At 47.4% G+C, this 21,749-nt stretch overlaps 1 protein-coding gene across 1 annotated transcript in view; it reads right to left on the bottom strand.

Moving 5' to 3' along the window:
- Positions 1–5,213: 5,213 nt before the first annotated feature.
- The window catches only part of LOC137562413 (solute carrier organic anion transporter family member 1B3-like), a 79,966-nt gene continuing 63,430 nt past the window's right edge, over positions 5,214–21,749 (bottom strand). Inside the window, exon 14 of the mRNA XM_068273754.1 lies at positions 5,214–6,159. Within this exon, the coding sequence (XP_068129855.1) occupies positions 5,946–6,159 (214 nt within the window). The 3' untranslated portion in view covers positions 5,214–5,945. The remainder of the gene's footprint in view (positions 6,160–21,749) is intronic.

The following is a 21,749-nucleotide window of genomic DNA, read 5'->3' as shown; positions in this document are numbered from 1 at the left end:
CTGGGGATGTTGCTGGCTTTCCTGATTTGGGCCTCAGCCATGGGAGGACTGTAACCTTGTTTAATGAAAGTGTTCTTAAGGTGATCCAGGTGCTTGTCTCTGTCCATCCTGTCAGAACAAATCCGGTTGTACCTTATAGCTTGGCTGTAAATTATAGAGTTCTTAATGTGCTTGGGATGAAAACTGTCATATCTTAGGTATGTGGGACGGTCTGTAGGTTTGCGATACACAGAGGTTTGTATGTTGTTACCCCTGATGTATATGGTGGTGTCCAGAAAGTTAATCTCTGTGTGAGAGTAGGTAAGTTTCAATTTGATTGTAGGATGGAAGGCATTGAAGTTCCTGTGGAACTGGAGAAGATCATCCTCACTTGCGGACCAGATGATTAAAATATGATTGTAGGATAATAAGATTGTAGGATAATAAGAAATAAGAAACTTCTTTCTCACAGTGACGTACCTAGAGAATTGGACACCTGGTGCTGAGATTATTTACAGACACCCCCCCAACCCCCTCCCTCCAATAACCACTTTTTTTGATGGCAGGGTCGACTGGTTGGGATGCTGCAAAGAGCATGTCGCTGCAAATTTTGGGGGATTTGGGGGGAAATGGACTTGTCAGGATGTGGGCAGAGCTAACCGTTATGAAACTCTGTACTCTGTAGAGTGTTGCAAAAGATGTCAGTGCTATATAAATACAAAATAATGTGGTAAGACATTAGACTATGACTATGGTATGATTAGATTGCAAACTCCTCTGAGGACAGTCAGAAAAGGGGGACATACAAAAGAAGGGGATGCATAGGAGGAAGCACAGGGATAAAGAGGTAGAGGTTCAAGACAGAGAGCCTGGTGGGAGATGTGAAATGGTAGGAAGGACTCTCATCAGGACTACAGACATCACCAATGCTGTTTGTCAGGGACATGCTGTTAAAAGAAGCTACTAAAATCTGAAAAGAGGAAATGGTCATGGGGAGACAGCAGGGTGGGAGGGGGAGCTGGGAAAAGAGATACAATTACCTGCAATCAAGCTAACCTAAATTGCCTGGAGCTTGCTTCTCTGCTCACCACAGAAGTCAGCTGCCAGTACCTCTATCACTGGCTTTTGCAACAGCAGACTGCCCTGCATTATTGATTAATTACTCTGACCAGGAAACCTTCATAACACCCCTTATTTTAGAACAGTTTAAGAACTTGGAAACTGCACTAGTGATTTCTTAAGATGTCTGAGACAATCCTGCACAGATTTCTACAAACCTACCATTATTTTGTCTCAGACACTCTTGATAAATGTCCCCCTCAGACCCAATTCCCTGCCTGAGTAGGAGACGTATCCTTAAAAAATATAGCATGCTCCTCCACAGAAAATGAGTGATTAGCATTTCTGAGGGCCCCACAGAAGCTACAGTCCTATCTGTAAGGTAGGTCCTTCACTGTAACCACAGACAACAAACCTTTGGCTAGTTGAACCGCACTGCTAGCAGCAACCAAAAACTATGCTGGAATTTTTTGCTACAGTAGTATGAGTTCAACATCCAACATAGTCACCACATGAATGTAGATGGTCTCGCTTATTGCGGCAAAACACAAGCAAATGCTTGATGTGGTGGAGAGGGGTCACATGAACCCTCCCTTGCAACCTATGGGGGGATGGAGGTGTCTTAGCTGACATATATGATCAACAAAGAGCACCACTTTAATATAGCACACGTGAGTTTACAGTCTTACCGTAACTTAATCTCAGAAGATAGACATCCAACTGTATGGCTGAAAAAGTGCCCCTTACACACAGACTAGTTTCAGTTTGGCATGGACGGAACACAGGATGCAATGCAAACCTTCGAGCAACACAACCATAGGGCCAGAGGTTTCCAGACCCCAAAGGTCTGCTCCCAGTCTCAGACACCAGATCTCTTGAATCAACATCTGGTAAAGGGTAATATAGCTTAGAACTTCTGTGGCTCTCCACCAGTCATACCAAATACATTCAGATTGATACTTTTAAGGTAGTATGACTTAAATAAAATTCCAAAAAGCATAATAGGTGAATTCTAGTCAAATGTACTGTTTCATTAATTCTGGCAAATGGAGAAAAAATAAATCATTTCTCAGAAACACAAAGAGACAATATTAATATCTTATATCTTCATGAACGAGAACATGAGGAGAGACTGGCCATTCAAATACCAAGTTCATATAAGTATTTCAGTGGAAATTACAAAAATATTTAGAAACTGGATCTCATTCTGAACTACTCAAAAGCAATAAACAAAATTGTTTGCTCTGGCTAAAGGATCAAACACACGTGAAACTTTTACACCCAACAATCATCCATGTGTACGTGTGGCAAATGACTAGATGAGTGACTGGTAAGAGGCGGTTTGCCCCATCCAACCGGCGGATCTACTGACCAACTATCGTGCAGGTTGTCCACATGTGTACATCGATTAAATTACTTATTGTTTTTTTGAACATGGATATGGTGTGTACATTCAGTATTTAAATGAATTGGTTGTTTAGTTGGTCAGCACATGTTCGTAATGGCCATGTTAACAACAAGTCGTGCAAACAACAAGTCGGGCAGTTGGTCGTGCAATAAGATGTGCATGTGTACGTACCTTAAGGGGCATTCCAAATCAACATCTCAGGCAAGAGGGGCTGGGGTCTCAGAAAGGTTAAAACAAGATCTATCTTTTTGCCTAACACTAACCCCTCTCTCCAAGAAAACCGCTATTTTGATATAAGTAAATTTACTCCACCGTTATGTTGCTACATTATCTCTCATTTACCGCATTTAAATGTATACCTTTTTCCTATCGTAACTTTAAAATTTTCTCCTAAACTATAAGGTATTTTTGAAATACTTGGAACTGCTTTTAACACAGGCCCCGTTATACACAGCGATGCGCAGTTTTCAGCAGCAGCTGGTAACATCACATTAAGAAAGAAAGGCAGACATACTGAACTAGTGTAATGTGGTGAGATCAACTTGATTAATTTTCCTTACTGGATTACAAAGGATCCTCTCTGCTAGCTAATCACTTGGAACTGATTATTATTTATCTAACTGGAGTTCCTTTTAATACACAGGTAGTCCCCGACTTACAAACACCAGACTTACGAACGAGTAGTAGTAGTTTTTTAAAAAATCGATTTTAAAAAAATCAAAGAAAAATTGCTTTTTAACTTAAAAGCATATAAGCAGGTACAGAGGGCAGAGGTGACACAGAGGGGGACACTGGAGGCACAGAGGAGGTACAGGGGGCAGAGATGGCACAATGTTTCCGACTTAAAGGGATACTGTAGGGGGGTCGGGGGAAAATGAATTGAACTTACCCGGGGCTTCTAATGGTCCCCCGCAGACATCCTGTGTCCGCGCAGCCACTCCCCAATGCATACTGGGCCTGCGCAGTACGCTCCTGGTGACATCAACGGGAGTGAGGACATGGCAACGCAGGCGCAGTGGTTTTCTGACTTTAAAGTCTGAAATTCCAGAAGTGAACCGGAGGCGGGGCCGGAGCATCGGTGAGTGGCTGCGCAGGCACAGGATGTCTGCGGGGGACCATTAGAAGCCCCGGGTAAGTTCAATTCATTTTCCCCCGACCCCCCTACAGTGTCCCTTTTAAAGGATACCCGAACTGACATTTGACATGATGAGATAGACATGTGTATGTACAGTGCCCAGCACACAAATAACTAGGCTGTGTTCCTTTTTTTCTTTCTCTGTCTGAAAGAGTTAAATATCAGGTATAGAAGTGGCTGACTCAGTCCTGACTCAGACAGGAAGTGACTTCAGTGTGACCCTCACTGATAAGAAATTCCAACTATAAAACACTTTCCTAGCAGAAAATGGCTTCTGAGAGCAGGAAAGAGGTAAAAAAAAAAGGAATTTCTTATCAGTGAGGGTCACACTGTAGTCACTTCCTGTCTGAGTCAGGACTGAGTCAGCCACTTGCATACCTGATATTTAACTCTTTCAGGCTGAGAAAGAAAAAAAGGAACACAGCACAGTTATTAGTGTGCTGGGCACTGTACATACACCTGTCCATCTCATCATGTCACATGTCACTTCGGGTATCCTTTAAGAACAGATTCAGGTTAAGAACAAACCTACAGTCCCTATCTCGTTCGTTAACCAGGGACTACCTGTATTGCAATTCAATGCAGGACTTTGAAAGGGGACCCTCAGTGCTTTGCATGATTTGGCACATGTGTGACTGCGTGGATGTGTGTTGTGATGCATAGAGTGGTCCTTCAATACAAGTTACCATCATTACTCCACTTATATGAGACAGCTGTCTTTTATGGCTATGTTATCTGCTCTCATATGTGATTTTAATGAGATAATTCATGTTGTAATGTCCCATTATCATTGGGTATATTGCATTTGCTATGTCTAATTTTTGTATCAATAAAAAGCCATTTTTTTGTACACTAAGGTGGCTTGTGACCCAATACTAGAACTTTTTTTTTTTATTCACCAGAGGTAGCCTGACTGCCATTCGGTTCCGAGATGAGATCCTCATACCCCTTGTGAGACCATATGCTGGTGCGGTTGGCCTTGGTTTCCTCCTAATGCAAGACAATGCTAGACCTCATGTGGCTGGAGTGTGTCAGAAGTTCCTGCAAGATGAAGACATTGATGCTATGGACTGGTCTGCCTGTTCCCCAGACCTGAATCAAATTGAGTACATCTGGGACATCATGTCTCACTCCATCCACCAACTTCATGGTGCACCACAGACCAGGAGGTGTCTAGGAGTTGGTGGATGCTTTAGTCCAGGTCTGGGAGGAGATCCCAGAGAGAACCATCCGCCACCTCATCAGGAGCATGCCCAGGCATTTTAGGGAGGTCATACAGGCACGTGGAGGCTATACACTCTACTAAGCCTCATTTTGTCTTGTTTTAAGGACATAACATCTAACTTGGATCAGCCTGTAGTGTCTTTTTCCACTTTAATTTAAAGTGTGACTTCAAATCCAGACCTCCATGGATTGATACATTTGATTTCCATTGATCAGTTTTGTTTTCAGCACATTCAAATATGTAGAGAATGAAGTATTTAATAAGAATGTTTAATTCATTCAGATCTAGGATGTCTTATTTTTGTGATGATTTTATTCATTTGAGTAGTATATATTTATTATAGACAGTCACACATATATCATTTTTAGAGTTTTAACATATATATATTTTGTTATTTATAGCATGTATGCATTTATAAAAGGGTTTGCAAGCAAGATAAATACAGTCGTAATTTTGACTTGTAATTTGGAATACTCCGCGTAATTTTCTGACTTGTAATCGAATTCGAATCGGAAATATGATTCCATTTGTAATTTCGATTACTGTTCAATCAAAAGTGCATGAAGTTGTAATAGAAACCACTCGAAGTCAACAAAGGCCATTTCGAGCCCCACTGAAAATCAGTAAATTTCCTTGGTTTGCAAAAAAGTAGGAAGGTTACCTAGTTGCACATAATAAATCACAGGCTACTAGGTATATGAGTAGTGTCTTATATAGGCCCGTGCTGTTCTTATTAATGTCCCCAGTTGTCCACTGAGTGTTCTGTGCATGCCTCCTCTAGTGGTCAGACAACACATCACATTCTATGAATAGTTTCATAATCTGCCCTCTCATATGAAGAAGTATCTTCTGTTATTTGTGAAGTTCTAGTCCATGTGGCCGACCCACAGAGCGCCCATCATGATACATTTTCCCCACTATAATTTGAGTATTTTTCTAAAGAACAAATACCTCTCTTTCTTTCAAATCTTTAGATTACTGATGTCTTATGGAGACTGGTGAAGTATATTCAAGAACGGGGAGGGGTATATTTGTTTCATACCGTTATACAGTGCAGCCGTAGTTGTGGGCAAAGATGTTTTGTGTCTGGGGATGGGGGGTGGTCTGGGGGGAATTGTGTTCCGGGATTATGGGCCCTGTTACATGCAGGTCTCCTTCTCTTCCCCCAAAGCTGTACATTCCTCTCTGGTTGCCTCTTCCGGGTGGCCATCTTTCGTTGTGCTGCCAGCTCTTTTTTGCACCCCATTTTTAGGAGACTTTACAGACATTCTCTTCTTAACCATACGTATAAACCAGAAGATTAGGAAAACGGTTGTAGCTCTGATGCCCACTTTGAGACCCAGGAAGGTGTTTCTGGAAAAGGGAAAACACAGAATGTAGCGTTACCATCTGCAAACCAAAAACATAGCATTGTGTATCATAGGTCCCTCCATCCATACACCACCTAATGAGAATTAGAAATCCATATTTTGGGGCTGCTTAACCCTTTAGCAGCCAATTTATTTAAAGGCTTACATGTGCTCTATGCCAATTTTTAGCACATTTTTTTTATTTCTTATTTGTTACATTTCTCTGCTTCTAATTAGTACTGCTGTAATGTGTATTTATGGCCACTTGTCACTAGGGAGCAGCGTGAGACAATAAAAGAGGACTTCTGCTTTCAGTTTCTATATTTTCTGTTAATAGAGAGACATCAAAGCATTCCAAGAATTTACAGCACAACAAGTTCTGCCGACTGAAGTCAAAAGCAGTGCACTTATCTCAAATGAGATAACTCTATTGAAGTTGCTAATGGGTTGAAGAGAACCCGAGGTGATGCTAATGAAAAGTATTAGATACTTTCAGAGGCTTCCCAAATCCTCCTGGAGACCACCACTGCCTGGGACCTCCTTTATGATCACAACCATGCTCCTCTTCATGCATGATCATGGTTGATTTGAACCTGCATGAAACGGCCATACCTGCGCAGTAGCATGGAGCCGCTTATGCGCGAGTGGCTTCGGTGTACAGCATAAGCACAGCCATATTTGCACAGTGCACAGTTTTTGTTTTGTTTTTTTTTGTTTTTTGTCCGGTCTATAATTACAAGCCCCTATGTAGTAATGTAATAGTAATTTACCCTCAAACATAGATTAAAAAAGGTGAGTCCCTAAGGCAACTATTTATATTTTTTTTAAACTGATATTTTTCTTTTAGGGGCTGGATAGTGTAATGGTTAAGGGCTCTGCCTCTGACACAGGAGACCAGGGTTCAAACCTCGGCTCTGCCTGTTCAGTAAGCCAGCACCTATTCAGTAGGAGACCTTAGGCAAGTCTCCCTAACACTGCTACTGCCTATAGAGCGTGTCCTAGTGGCTGCAGCTCTGGCGCTTTGAGTCCGGCAGGAGAAAAGCGTGATATAAATGTTCTGTGTTTGTTTGTTTTACAAGGTTGTTTTTTTTTTTTTGAGTGTGTGGGGGCTTTGGAAGTATAAGTTATTCATTTTATTAATATTTAATTATAAGTGTATGTGTATGTATGTCTATATGTGTAATTTTACTTTTTTTGGCCACTAGATGGCACTAGTGAACACGAATGTTTTATAGGAAGTGTTCACCAGGGCTGAGCTCTCGGATTCCGAATTTCGAGTTTGCCATCGGAATTTGGCAGTTCCGAGTAAGCACTCGAAACTCGAAAATTCATTGAAGTCAATTGTGCTAAATTCCGTGGTGAATTGTGAAGCCCCCGTACATGCTATCATCACCAAATTTGGCATGTACTGTATATTAAGCAGATGAGTAGGAACATGGTAAAAAAAAATTTTGTGAAAAGAGCTTACAGTTTTTGAAATAAACAATTTAAAAGTTTCATAGGAAAAATGTTTTTTAAACTGTGTAAAATGACACTGCTGCAGAGCAGGTTACTGCATTCCGAGTTCTGTATACATATTGTGTACATTTCATGAAAACAGACAGCGTGGGGTCCCCCCTCCCAACCCTCCTTAACCCCTTGTCCCCCATGCAGGCTGGGATAGCCAGAATGCGGAGCCCCGGCCACGTGGGGCTTCGCACCCTGAGCTATACCAGCCTGCATGGTCCATGGTATGGGGGGGGCTCTGGAGGAGAGGGGCGGCCAACCTCCCCCTCTCCCCCAGAGCCCTTGTCCAATCCATGGACAAGGGGCTCTTCCCCACCTCCGGTGCCCCAGGAGGAGGTGGGGGCCGCCGACGTCCTGGGGGGTTCATGGTGCCATCCGGGGTTCCCCTTTAACAAGCAGACCCCGGAAGCCGCCCCCTCCCCAGGAGAAATGAGTATAGAGGTACACGGTACCTCTTACTCATTTCAGCAGAGTTAAAAAAAGAAATAAAAACACGACAACGAAAAAAGTCCTTTATTGTTCTAAATTAACCAGGGATACTTACCTTGGGATAATCTCACGCCAGTAACCTCAGGAGTGGTCCCACGCCAGTATCCTCTTAGGACATCTCACCACCCTCCCACACTGACTAACTCCCACCACTGAATGGTCACAGTCAGCCTCTGCATCTGTATAGCAGAGGCTGAGAACACGAAAATTTTGCCTTTAAAACAAGAAATTTCGGCAAACAGTGATGCAATCAAAATGGCCACTGGGAAATCCCTGATCGCTGGAGGCCACACTAGAGTGGCGAAACCAATGATTTTTCACATAGATGGTGGGTCCAGGTGACCAGAGCAGGAGGTGCCCTAATCCCCTGGACCCACCCATTCATGTGAAATAACGCGTATTCTGACACTTTGAGGTGGCCTCCGGGAAACGGGGATTCCCCAGCAGCCATTTTGTTTATGACACTGTTTGCCGAAAATTCTTGTTTTAGCAAACAATTTTCGTGTTTCTAGTTTATGCAATACAGATTGCAGAGGCTGTCTACAGCCATTCATCCCCAGGAGTTCTGCAGGATCGGCAGGTGCGCGGGACCTCCTAAGAGAATAGAGGGGGGCACAGCGCAGGAAGGTGGGAAAGTGGGCACAGAGCGGCAGGGAGGGGGGGAAGCCTCCCCTCCCTCACCTAGGGCCCCCCCCCCCCCTTGCGCACTCCCCCCCACCTCCAGAATTTCAGCCAGCCAGCGGAACGGCTTACTGCGAGCGATAGCTCTGTGTGCCGCTGGTCTGGTATTCTGCACTGACACCAGGGGAGGACTGGGACCTTTTGGCCTGGAGGGAAAACACAAACTAGAGGCCCGGTTTCATGTCAGCCCCAGCCCAAATGACGTCACATGCGCCCCACGTGCTATATACCGGTAGTCACATGGTCATGCCAATGCAGAAATACAGCAAGGATACTAGAGGGACAGCATGACAGGTAAAGTATAAATGCACAGGCACCGTGGGGTACATAATAGATTTTGAGGGAAAACGCAGGGGTTTCCATTGCGTACATAGTTTGTTATTATCGCACTTAACGAATACATCGGCCAGAGATTTACCAGCATCTCAGATTGATACATTCAACTACTTTCCACCCAAAATAAGTCAAATTGTTGATTGAGCATGCTTGTGACGGCACACATTTTCAGATTGGATAATTATCAAAGCAGTTGGTGGATCGGCCAGCCCTAAATCATTAAAGGAGAGGCAGCCTGGGGGGAAATCTCCCCTCTTCCCCCCTGGCCAGTCCTCCCCTGACTGACACTGTCCAATCACGCTCTCGCAGTACTTCCTGTGAGAGCATAATTGGACAATGCAATGCAGGAGACCAGACCAGCAGCCGCACACAGAGCTCTTCTCTCGGTAAGTAATTTCCGCTCGCTGCCGCTGCTGGCTGCAATTTTGGAGGGGGAGCACGGAAGGTTGACCCTAGGTGAGGGAGGGGGGAAGGCTTCCACTCCTCCCCGCCACTCTGTGCCCACTTTCCCACCTTCCTGCGCTGTGCCCCCCTCTATCCTCTTAGGAGATCCCGCGCACCTGCCGATCCTGCAGAACTCCTGGGGATGAATGGCTGTAGACAGCCTCTGCAATCTGTATTGCATAAGCTAGAAACACGAAAATTGTTTGCTAAAACAAGAATTTTCGGCAAACAGTGTCATAAACAAAATGGCTGCTGGGGAATCCCCGTTCCCCGGAGGCCACCTCAGAGTGTCAGAATACGCGTTATTTCACATGAATGGGTGGGTCCAGGGGATTAGGGCACCTCCTGCTCTGGTCACCTGGACCCACCATCTATGTGAAAAATCACTGGTTTCGCCACTCTGGTGTGGCCTCCAGCGATCGGGGATTTCCCAGTGGCCATTTTGATTGCATCACTGTTTGCCGAAATTTCTTGTTTTAAAGGCAAAATTTTCGTGTTCTCAGCCTCTGCTATACAGATGCAGAGGCTGACTGTGACCATTCAGTGGTGGGAGTTAGTCAGTGTGGGAGGGTGGTGAGATGTCCTAAGAGGATACTGGCGTGGGACCACTCCTGAGGTTACTGGCGTGAGATTATTGCAAGGTAAGTATCCCTGGTTAATTTAGAACAATAAAGGACTTTTTTCGTTGTCGTGTTTTTATTTCTTTTTTTAACTCTGCTGAAATGGGTAAGGGGTACCATGTACCCCTATACTCATTTCTCCTGGGGAGGGGGCGGCTTCCGGGGTCCGCTTGGCACCATGAACCCCCCAGGACGTCGGCGGCCCCCACCTCCTCCTGGGGCACCGGAGGTGGGGAAGAGCCCCTTGTCCATGGATTGGACAAGGGCTCTGGGGGAGAGGGGGAGGTTGGCCGCCCCTCTCCTCCAGAGCCCCCCCCCCCCATACCATGGACCATGCAGGCTGGTATAGCTCAGGGTGCGAAGCCCCACGTGGCCGGGGCTCCGCATTCTGGCTATCCCAGCCTGCATGGGGGACAAGGGGTTAAGGAGGCTTGGGAGGGGGGTCCCCACGCTGTCTGTTTTCATGAAATGTATACAATATGTATACAGAACTCGGAATGCAGTAACCTGCTCTGCAGCAGTGTCATTTTACACAGTTTAAAAAACATTTTTCTTATGAAACTTTGAAATCGATTTGCTCAAAAACTATAAGCTCTTTTCACAAATTTTTTTTTACCATGTTCCTACTCATCTGCTTAACATACATGCCAAATTTGGTGATGATAGCATGTACGGGGGCTTTACAATTAACCGCAGAAGTTAACACTATTTAATTCAATAGAAATGCACTCGGAACACGAAAATTCGGAACACGAAACTCGGTTTTCGCATGCGGTACACGAAATTGGATTTTTGGCAGGAACAGATCTTTTGCAGATACTGATCTTTTGTGTCTGTACAGCATCTGTGTGTGCACTGTGCAGCATCTTGCAAAGATTTTTTTCTGATGTGGAGTTCAGCTCCATAGAAAAGACTGTGTAGAGCATGGCTCTCATACTAAGGGTGGTAAGATTGGTCTGTGATCTTTCATTTTCAAAAGACTATGGTCTGATGTGTGTATGTGGCCTAAGAGTATGCTCAGATCCCTTTAAAGCGGACCTGAACTAAGAGATACGCAGCAGCATAATAACCTTTAATTCTTTGTTACAGCTGGTACACATCCTAAAATAATTCTCCAGTGTTTCTATTTCCTGCTTTCATGGAAGCAGACATATTGTTAAAGGGAACCTAAACTGAGAGGCATTTGGATGTTTCCTTTTAAACAATACCAGTTGCTTGTCAGTCCTGCAGTTCTCTGTGGCTGCAGCAGAGGCTGAATCACAGACCTGAAACAAGCATGCAGCTAATCCAGTGTGACTTCAGTCAGAGCACCTGATCTGCATGCTTGTTGAGGGGCTGTGGCTAAAAGTATTAGAGACACAGGATCAGCAGGAGAGTCAGGCAACTGGTATTAATTTAAAAGGAAAAATCCATATCCTTCTCAGTTTAGGTTCCCTTTAACATCCTGTGCTTTCAAATGGCCTTATCTGCCATCTCTGCCACAGCAGTCTTTTGACTCAGGGGATAGATCAAATTACAACTTGTGATTAGACACAGATGAGGGAGAATTAGGTTTAACTCTACTCTAAATACACACAGGGTGCAAAGCCGGGACAAGGTCCTCCGACCGGCACCCAAGGCTGAGACACCAAAGTGCGCCCCTCCATCCCTCCCACCCCCAGTCGTCACACTCTGATTGCTATTAGAGTAAGAGGCACCCAGGCCTCTAGTTACCTGGCTTACAGTCTCTGCTATGTATCCTATTTTTTATTTCTCTCTGCTTAAAACACAATAGGGCAATGATAGCTGAGTGAGTTGTGCTCCCCCTCCTGCACTGCGCGCTGAGGCTGAAGCCTCTGTCGCCTCTGCCTCGGCCTGTCCCTGACAGGGTGCATTTCTCTATATATTTTCCTTCTGTCCTGTGCACGAATTCTGGTCCACTTCACTGGGTCACTGGGTCTCACACGAGTACATTGTAGGAAAACCTGTATCAGCCATTAACACTCTGCTAAATCTTAGTAAGGGCCCTTTCACACTTGTGTGTGACAGGCATGGTAACATGAAAGACCATTGACTTTTATGTTGCCCTTAACAGTTGAGAATTCCTTCCCATGTTTTGTGATGTAATGTGTCCGGGAACACACGACGAATGGGATTTCCCATCAGGTTAATTTGTGCTAGAGCTGCCAAATCGCACTGTAACAGACCCCCACCGTGCATGCCATGCATAGGTAATGCACAGGGGCTTAACTAGGGCCCCCCTGCAAAAATTTGCATCCCCCCGCTCTGGGCTGTTTTGGGGGGAGGGGGCAGGAGGGGTCGCAGCATGAGGGGAGAGCATTGAACATCGGCGGGGAGGGGGGGTCAGTCCCCCCCCCTCTCACCTCGGGCTCTCCTCTCAGAGCTCCCCCTCCAGCAAGCGAGTGAACTGAGCAGGCAAGGGGACAATGACTCTAGTAAAGCAAGTTATTTGAATAATTCAAATAAATGAATAAAAAAACCTTAATATTAATTATAACTGAATGTTATATACTTAAAGCGGAACTGTAGATACATTTCAAACACACTGTTTCAGTTACCTGGGACTTCTGCAAGCCCCCAGCAGCTGTCCTGTCCCGCACCGGTCCTCTACGACCCTCAGTTCCATTCCTCAACTTGTAAGTCGAGGTCAGCACAGCCCTGCCAAGCATATCTTTTCTTCACGTTCCCCTCTGCAATTGCGCTATTGCAGACTGGAAAGCGAAGAAAGGATACGTGTGGCCAGAGCTGCGCAGGCACAGTGGCCTGGCGGCGAAACCGAAAGTAGCTGGCTGCGGGAGATCGGAGGCTGGTGGAGGAGCGGCGTGGAACAGGACAGCTGCTGGGGGCTTGCAGAAGCCCCAGGTAAGTGAAACAGTGTGTTTGAAATGTATCTACAGTTCCACTTTAAATGCTATATTCTTTTCCACCACTGGGTGGAGTGGTGGCACACGTTCTGTCACAAGGATTTTTTTCTACTCATCAACAAAGCAACCAATCAGGATCTAGGAACGGCTCAGAGTGACGAGGCAAGATGGGCGCTGGATCTATGTCATTTTTCTTAAAATTAATGATGCCAGAGCACCGAAATTTGTTTGCAAAGTGAGTGTGCGGCACTAGTCTATGGGGGTCCCCGCTGGGTCCCCTAAACTAGACTAGCCAGGGCCGGTTCTAGACTTTTTGCTGTCTGAGGCAAACTTGTGAGGATGCGCCCTCCCCCTGGATTGGAATGATGGCACAGCACTCGTCAATTTGCACCACACGTTATAGCTGTGGTGAGCCCCTGAAAAACACCCTCAGTATAGGTAGGTAGCCAGGTATAGGTGCCCCCAGTATTGGTAGCTAGGTACAGTTGCCCCCAGTATAGGTTAGCCAGGTACAGTTGCCCCCAGTATAGGTTTGGCCAGGCACTCTCTTCACTTCCTGTTTCTGCCTGCTGCTGACCCCAGACTTCTGCCACCTGAGGAAGTCGCCTCACTTGGCATCATGGGCGGATCGGGCCTTAGACTAGCCCCAAATATTTTACTCAGATTTAATCAACTGTTCACATTTTTACAATCCAACTGTACAGAAAACCACATAGCATGTGGAGAAAATTTAGAGTTTTGAACTATGTTTTTACATAGGCATTAGCATCTGACAGCCGATCACTGCAGTGTCTCCAAGGCGGAACGCCGTGTCACACAGCTGTCCCCAGTACAGCGCTGCCGTAGATCGCAGCACTGTACTAAATAAATAGTCGGCAGTTTCGCCGTCTAACAGTCGCCGTCTAACAGTCGCATTGGCGCACGTGATCCCCTGCAAACTCCGCCCCCAAGACTGCACGATCGGCGTTAGGCAGTACAGGGGCTGCCACCGTGTCCTTGCCAATTGGTCGGTCTTTTCGTGGTTAACAGTTATGAGTGAAATTTCCAATATTCTTTTCACATTAATTTTCACAAAAATAATGTTAAATTTGATATTCAAATGAAAATTCCAATCCCGAATTTATACAGGAAAAACGTTGTTTTTTTTTAGGTAAAAATTATCATGGTACAAATACAGCTCCTTCTCAAAAAATTAGCATATTGTGATAAAGTTCATTATTTTCTGTAATGTACTGATAAACATTAGACTTTCATATATTTTAGATTCATTACACACAACTGAAGTAGTTCAAGCCTTTTATTGTTTTACTATTGATGATTTTGGCATATAGCTCATGAAAACCCAAAATTCCTATCTCAAAAAATTAGCATATTATGAAAAGGTTCTCTAAAACGAGCTATTAACCTAATCATCTGAATCAACTAATTAACTCTAAACATCTGCAAAAGATTCCTGAGGCTTTTGAAAACTCCCAGCCTGGTTCATTACTCAAAACTGCAATCATGGGTAAGACTGCCGACCTGACTGCTGTCCAGAAGGCCATCATTGACACCCTCAAGCAAGAAGGTAAGGGCTTGTTTCCACTACACGCAGATTCTGCATGCAGAAAACTGACTCCAATGAATGCCTATGGGAAATCTGCATCAGAAAAATCGCGTTCAGTGGACACAGGCCCATAGGCATTCATTGGAGTCAGTTTTCTGCATGCAGAATCTGCGTGTAGTGGAAACGGGCCCTAAGACACAGAAAGAAATTTCTGAAGGAATAAGCTGTTCCCAGAGTGCTGTATCAAGGCACCTCAGGGGGAAGTCTGTGGGAAGGAAAAAGTGTGTCAGAAAACGCTGCACAACGAGAAGAGGCGACCGAACTCTGAGGAAGATTGTGGAGAAGGACCGATTCCAGACCTTGGGGGACCTGCGAAAGCAGTGGACTGAGTCTGGAGTAGAAACATCCAGAGCCACCGTGTACAGGCGTGTGCAGGAAATGGACTACAGGTGCCGCATTCCCCAGGTCAAGCAACTTTTGAACCAGAAACAGCGGCAGAAGCGCCTGACCTGGGCTACAGAGAAGCAGCACTGGACTGTAGAGTGGGGCCGAACCTCCGATTTTCGGTTCACGAACCGGGTTCGCGAACTTCCGCGGAAGGTTCGGTTCGCGTAAAAGTTCGCGAACCGCAATAGACTTCAATGGGAATGCGAACTTTGAAAAAAAAAATTATGCCGGCCACAAAAGTGATGGAAAAGATGTTTCAAGGGGTCTAACACCTGGACCCCCAGGTGGAGGAGTGGGATACATGCCAAAAGTCCCCGGGAAAAATCTGGATTTGACGCAAAGCAGCGTTTTAAAGGCAGAAATCACATTGAATGCTAAATGACAGGCCTAAAGTGCTTTAAAACATCTTGCATGTGTATACATCAATCAGGTAGTGTAATTAAGGTACTGCTTCACACTGACACACCAAACTCACCGTGTAACGCACCGCAAACAGCTGTTTGTGTAGTGACGGCCGTGCTGGACTGGTGCGCACCATGGCGAGAGTGCAGGTTTTGGTGGCTTTACAGCCCATATGGTCGCCTGGCTGATGTAGGTGAATGACAGAACAGTGACTGTCCAGCTGATCAAATTTGGTCTGACCACAACGAGGCAACGACCTTATTATCGTGGGTGTGCCCCCCGAGACACTCATCTAGGCGTAGGCGCCGGTCATTGCTTCATTGTGATACGCAAGCCCCTTCACCACGGCAAGGTAATGATCACGAAGGGGAATGGGCGCATGTACATGCCTTTTCTTTTGTTGTTGCAGCTGCCCGCAGTGCAGCCAGAAAAATTAGGCAGTCATGTACACGCACCAGAAAAATTATTACAGCGGCCGCTGCTAGCAGCGGCTTAAAAAATTCAGCAATCCGCCTGGAGTCCCGGACCCTGTTGGTGGTGGCGGAGAAGGTAGTCAAACGGCCTGCAGGCAGACATGCTGTGTGGAGGGACTGGGAGCGACTTAGTCTTCTTGGGGCAGGCCAGGCAGCCAGTCACACGGCGTGCAGGCAGAGATGCTGTGTGTGCGGGGACTGACTTAGTCTTGGGGCGGGCAGCAGCCCTCCGGGATCCATGCCTCATTCATTTTGATAAAGGTGAGGTACTTAACAGTTTTGTGACTTAGGCGACTTCTCTTCTCAGTGACAATGCCTCCAGCTGCGCTGAAGGTCCTTTCTGACAGGACGCTTGCGGCAGGGCAGGAGAGAAGTTGGATGGCAAATTGGGACAGCTCTGGCCACAGGTCAAGCCTGCGCACCCAGTAGTTCAAGGGTTCCTCATCGCTGTTCACAGCAGTGTCTACATCCACACTTAAGGCCAGGTGGTCGGCTACCTGCCGTTCCAGGCGTTGGTGGAGGGTGGATCCGGAAGGGCTACGGCGAGGTGTTGGACTAAAGAACGTCCGCATGTCCGACATCACCATGAGATCGCTGGAGCGTCCTGTCTTTGACTGCGTGGACACGGGAGGAGGATTAGTGGCAGTGGTACCTTGCTGGCGTTGTGCTGTCACATCACCCTTAAAGGCATTGTAAAGCATAGTTGACAGCTTGTTCTGCATGTGGTGCATCCTTTCCACCTTCAGGTGAATTGGTAACAGGTCCGCCACTTTGTGCCTGTACCGAGGGTCTAGTAGTGTGGCCACCCAGTACAGCTCATTCCCCTTGAGGTTTTTTATATGGGGGTCCCTCAACAGGCAGGACAGCATAAAAGACGACATCTGCACAAAGTCGGATCCAGATGTACCATGCATCTCCTCTTGCTCTTCCTCAGTGACGTCACGTAAGTCAACCTCCTCCCCCCAGCCACGAACAATACCACGGGAAGGTTGAGCAGCACAAGCCACCTGCGACGCCTGCTGCGGTTGTTCTCCTGCCGCCGTCCCCTCCTCCTCCTCCTCCCCCAAAGAAACACCTTGCTCATCATCCTCTGAGTCTGACTCGTCTTCTGCACACGACTTTTCTTCTTCCTCCTCCTCCCCCCTCTGTGCTGCCGCAGGTGTTGAGGAAACAGCTGGGTCTGATGAAAATTGGTCCCATGCCTGTTCCTGCCGTAACTGTTCCTGGTCACGCTCATTCTCAGCTTCATCCGCCACTCTACGCACAGCACGCTCCAAGAAGTAAGCGTAGGGAATCAAGTCGCTGATGGTGCCTTCACTGCGGCTCAACAGGTTGGTCACCTCCTCAAACGGCCGCATGAGCCTGCATGCATTTCTCATCAGTGTCCAGTTGTCGGGCCAGAACATCCCCATCTTCCCAGACTGTTTCATTCTACTGTAGTTGTAGAGGTACTGGGTGATGGCTTTCTTCTGTTCTAGCAGGCGGGAGAACATGAGCAGGGTCGAATTCCAGCGAGTCGGGCTATCGCAAATCAGGCGTCTCACCGGCAAGTTGTTTTTCCGCTGAATTTCCACAAAGCGTGCCATGGCTGTGTAAGACCGCCTCAAATGCCCACAGAACTTCCTGGCCTGCTTCAGGACATCTGCTAAGCCAGGGTACTTTGACACAAATCTTTGAAAAACTAGATTCATGACATGTGCCATGCAGGGTATGTGTGTCAGCTTCCCCATATGCAAAGCGGCAAGCAGATTGCTGCCGTTGTCGCACACCACGTTGCCTATCTCCAGGTGGTGCGGGGTCAGCCACTCATCCACCTGTTTCTTAAGAGCAGCCAGGAGAGCTGCTCCAGTGTGACTCTCCGCTTTGAGGCAAGACATGTCTAAGATGGCGTGACACCGTCGTACCTGGCATGCAGCATAGGCCCTGCAGAGCTGGGGCTGTGTAGCTGGAGAGGAGAACTGCCACTCAGCCAAGGAGGAGGAGGACAGCGAAGAGCATGTAGCAGGAGGAGAGGAGGTGGCAGGAGGCCTGCCTGCAAGCCATGGAGGTGTCACAATTTGGTCCGCTGCGCCCTGCTTGCCATCGTTCACCAGGTTGACCCAATGGGCTGTGTACGTAATGTAGCGGCCCTGCCCGTGCTTGGCAGACCAGGCATCCGTGGTCAGGTGTACCCTTGACCCAACGCTCTTCGCAAGAGATGACACCACTTGCCTCTCAACTTCACGGTGCAGTTGGGGTATGGCCTTTCTAGAAAAATAAGTGCGGCCTGGCATCTTCCACTGCGGTGTCCCGATGGCCAAAAATTTACGGAAGGCCTCAGAGTCCACCAGCCGGTATGGTAACAGCTGGCGAGCTAACAGTTCCGCCACGCCAGCTGTCAGACGCCGGGCAAGGGGGTGACTGGCCGAAATTGGCTTCTTCCGCTCAAACATTTCCTTCACGGACACCTGACTGCTGCTGTGGGCAGAGGAGCAGGAAGCGCTCAAGGGCAGAGGCGGAGTGGAGGAGGGTGCCTGTGAAGGTGCAAGGGAGAAAGCGGCAGAAGCAGATGATGCACCTGAAAGAGGAAGAGGAGAAGGAGGGTGACTTTTCTTTTGTGTGCTGCTGCTGCTTTTGCTCAGGTGGCCATCCCATTGCTGTTTGTGCCTTTTCTCCAGGTGCCTTCGTAAGGCACTTGTCCCTACGTGAGTGTTGGCCTTTCCACGGCTCAATTTTTGTTGGCAGAGCGAACAGATGGCTTTGCTCCGATCTGAGGCACACACATTAAAAAATTTCCACACCGCGCTGAGCCACCCTGGGATTTGGGCACTATGGGGGCCTCAGCAGCTGATGCTGAAGGGCAAGTTGGCTGGCTGTACATAGGTGGCGATACATGGTGCCGGACAATGCCACCAGCTGTTTCTGACGAAGAGCTGCCCCAGCTTCTTTCAGCAACTTCTCTCCTCCTACTACTCTCTGACTCCCCCTCTGAACTGTCCCCCTCTTCATCTCCTCTATTGGGAACATACAGAGGATCCGTATCATCGTCATCATCGTAATCATCCTGCCCAGCTTCGCTTGCCTCAGAAAAATCCAAACATGCACCATCAGTAGGTCCTTCATCCTCCTTACACGTTACATCCATAGTGTTGCTGCGTAACTCAGACATATGAGCTGGTGAAAATTCATCTGGCTGTAACAACAATGGCTGTGCATCAGTGATTTCACCACTAAATAATTCTTGCGAAGTGTCAAATGCAGCGGAAGTGGTGCTAGTAGTAGCGCTGGTGGCTGAGCTAGATGAGGTGTTCTGTGTCGCTAAATACTCAACCACGTCCTGACAATCTTGGGAGGTGATGGGACGTGCCTTCTTTCGAGCACTGTACTGTGGGCCAGGTCCACACGAAATTACATTTACACAACCTCGCACAGACCTTCCGGGTGGCCTTCCTCTGGCTCTGGCACTACCTCTTCCTCTACCTGTTTGTCCATATCGGGTATGCACAGAGTGGTATATCACACTGCGTGCACTCACGTAGGTAGGTGGGTTCACTTAACTGCACAGGTATGCGCACTGATGCGGTGGGTTCACTGAACAGAACAGGTATGCAGTGGCGGGTTCACTGAACAGAACAGGTATGCAGTGGCGGGTTCACTGAACAGGTATGCAGTGGCGGGTTCACTGAACACAACAGGTATGCAGTGGCGGGTTCACAGAACAGGTATGCAGTGGCAGGTTCACTGAACAGGTATACACAGTGGCGGGTTCACTGAACACAACAGGTATGCAGTGGCGGGTTAACTGAACAGGTATACAGTGGCGGGTTCACTGAACAGAACAGGTATGCAGTGGCGGGTTCACTGAACAGAACAGGTATGCAGTGGCGGGTTCACTGAACAGAACAGGTATGCAGTGGTGGGTTCACTGAACACAACAGGTATGCAGTGGCGGGTTAACTGAACAGGTATACAGTGGCGGGTTCACTGAACAGAACAGGTATACAGTGGCAGGTTCACTGAACAGAACAGGTATGCAGTGGCGGGTTCACTGAACAGAACAGGTATACAGTGGCAGGTTCACTGAACAGAACAGGTATACAGTGGCGGGTTCACTGAACACAACAGGTATGCAGTGGCGGGTTAACTGAACAGGTATACAGTGGCGGGTTCACTGAACAGAACAGGTATGCAGTGGCGGGTTCACTGAACAGAACAGGTATGCAGTGGCAGGTTCACTGAACAGAACAGGTATACAGTGGCGGGTTCACTGAACACAACAGGTATGCAGTGGCGGGTTAACTGAACAGGTATACAGTGGCGGGTTCACTGAACAGAACAGGTATACAGTGGCAGGTTCACTGAACAGAACAGGTATGCAGTGGCGCGTTCACTGAACAGAACAGGTATACAGTGGCAGGTTCACTGAACAGAACAGGTATACAGTGGCGGGTTCACTGAACACAACAGGTATGCAGTGGCGGGTTAACTGAACAGGTATACAGTGGCGGGTTCACTGAACAGAACAGGTATACAGTGGCAGGTTCACTGAACAGAACAGGTATACAGTGGCGGGTTCACTGAACACAACAGGTATGCAGTGGCGGGTTCACTGATCACAACAGGTATGCAGTGGCGGGTTCACTGAACAGGAATATAGTGGCGGGTTCACTGAACAGAACAGTTATGCAGTGGCGGGTTCACTGAACAGAACAGGTATACAGTGGCAAGTTCACTGAACAGAACAGGTATGCAGTGGCAGGTTCACTGAACAGGTATGCAGTGGTGGGTTCACTGAACAGGTATGCAGTGGTGGATTCACTGAACAGGTATGCAGTGGCAGGTTCACTGAACAGGTATGCAGTGGCGGGTTCACTGAACAGGTATACAGTGGCGGGTTCACTGAACAGAACAGGTATGCAGTGGCAGGTTCACTGAACAGGTATACAGTGGCGGGTTCACTGAACAGAACAGGTATACAGTGGCAGGTTCACTGAACAGAACAGGTATGCAGTGGCAGGTTCACTGAACAGGTATGCAGTGGTGGGTTCACTGAACAGGTATGCAGTGGTGGGTTCACTGAACAGGTATGCAGGGGTGGGTTCACAGAACAGGTATGCAGTGGCAGGTTCACTGAACAGGTATGCAGTGGTGGGTTCACTGAACAGGTATGCAGTGGTGGGTTCACAGTACAGGTATGCAGTGGTGGGTTCACAGAACAGGTATGCAGTGGCAGGTTCACTGAGCAGGTATGCAGGTATCCAGTGGGCTCACTGAACAGAACAGGTATGGCGGGCTCACTGAACAGAACAGGTATGCAGCCAGGAACAAGCTAAGCCTAACTAATCTTTCCCTATGAGAGACAGTCTGCAGCAGCTCGCCCTACTCTCACTAACGCAGGCACACGAGTGAGCTTAATGGCCGCCGCTGCCTGCCTTTTATTAGGGGGGGAGTGGCTCCAGGGGCTAGTGTAGCCTAATTGGCTACACTGGGACTGCTGACTGTGATGTAGAGGGTCAAAGTTGACCCTCATGGTGCATTATGGGGCGAACCGAACTGCCGCAAAACTTCGCCTGCGGGACGCGAACCACTGAAGTTCGCATGGAACCGTTCGCAGGCGAACCGTTCGGCCCAACTCTACTGGACTGTTGCTCAGTGGTCCAAAGTACTTTTTTTCGGATGAAAGCAACTTTTGCATGTCATTCGGAAAGCAAGGTGCCAGAGTCTGGAGGAAGACTGGGGAGAGGGAAATGCCAAAATGCCTGAAGTCCAGTGTCAAGTACCCACAGTCAGTGATGGTCTGGGGTGCC

Source organism: Hyperolius riggenbachi, chromosome 3 (genome assembly GCF_040937935.1).
Source record: "Hyperolius riggenbachi isolate aHypRig1 chromosome 3, aHypRig1.pri, whole genome shotgun sequence".
Classification (NCBI taxonomy): Eukaryota; Metazoa; Chordata; class Amphibia; order Anura; family Hyperoliidae; genus Hyperolius; species Hyperolius riggenbachi.
The sequence above is the reverse complement of the archived record's forward strand: the minus strand, read 5'-3'. Positions and strand labels throughout refer to the sequence as shown.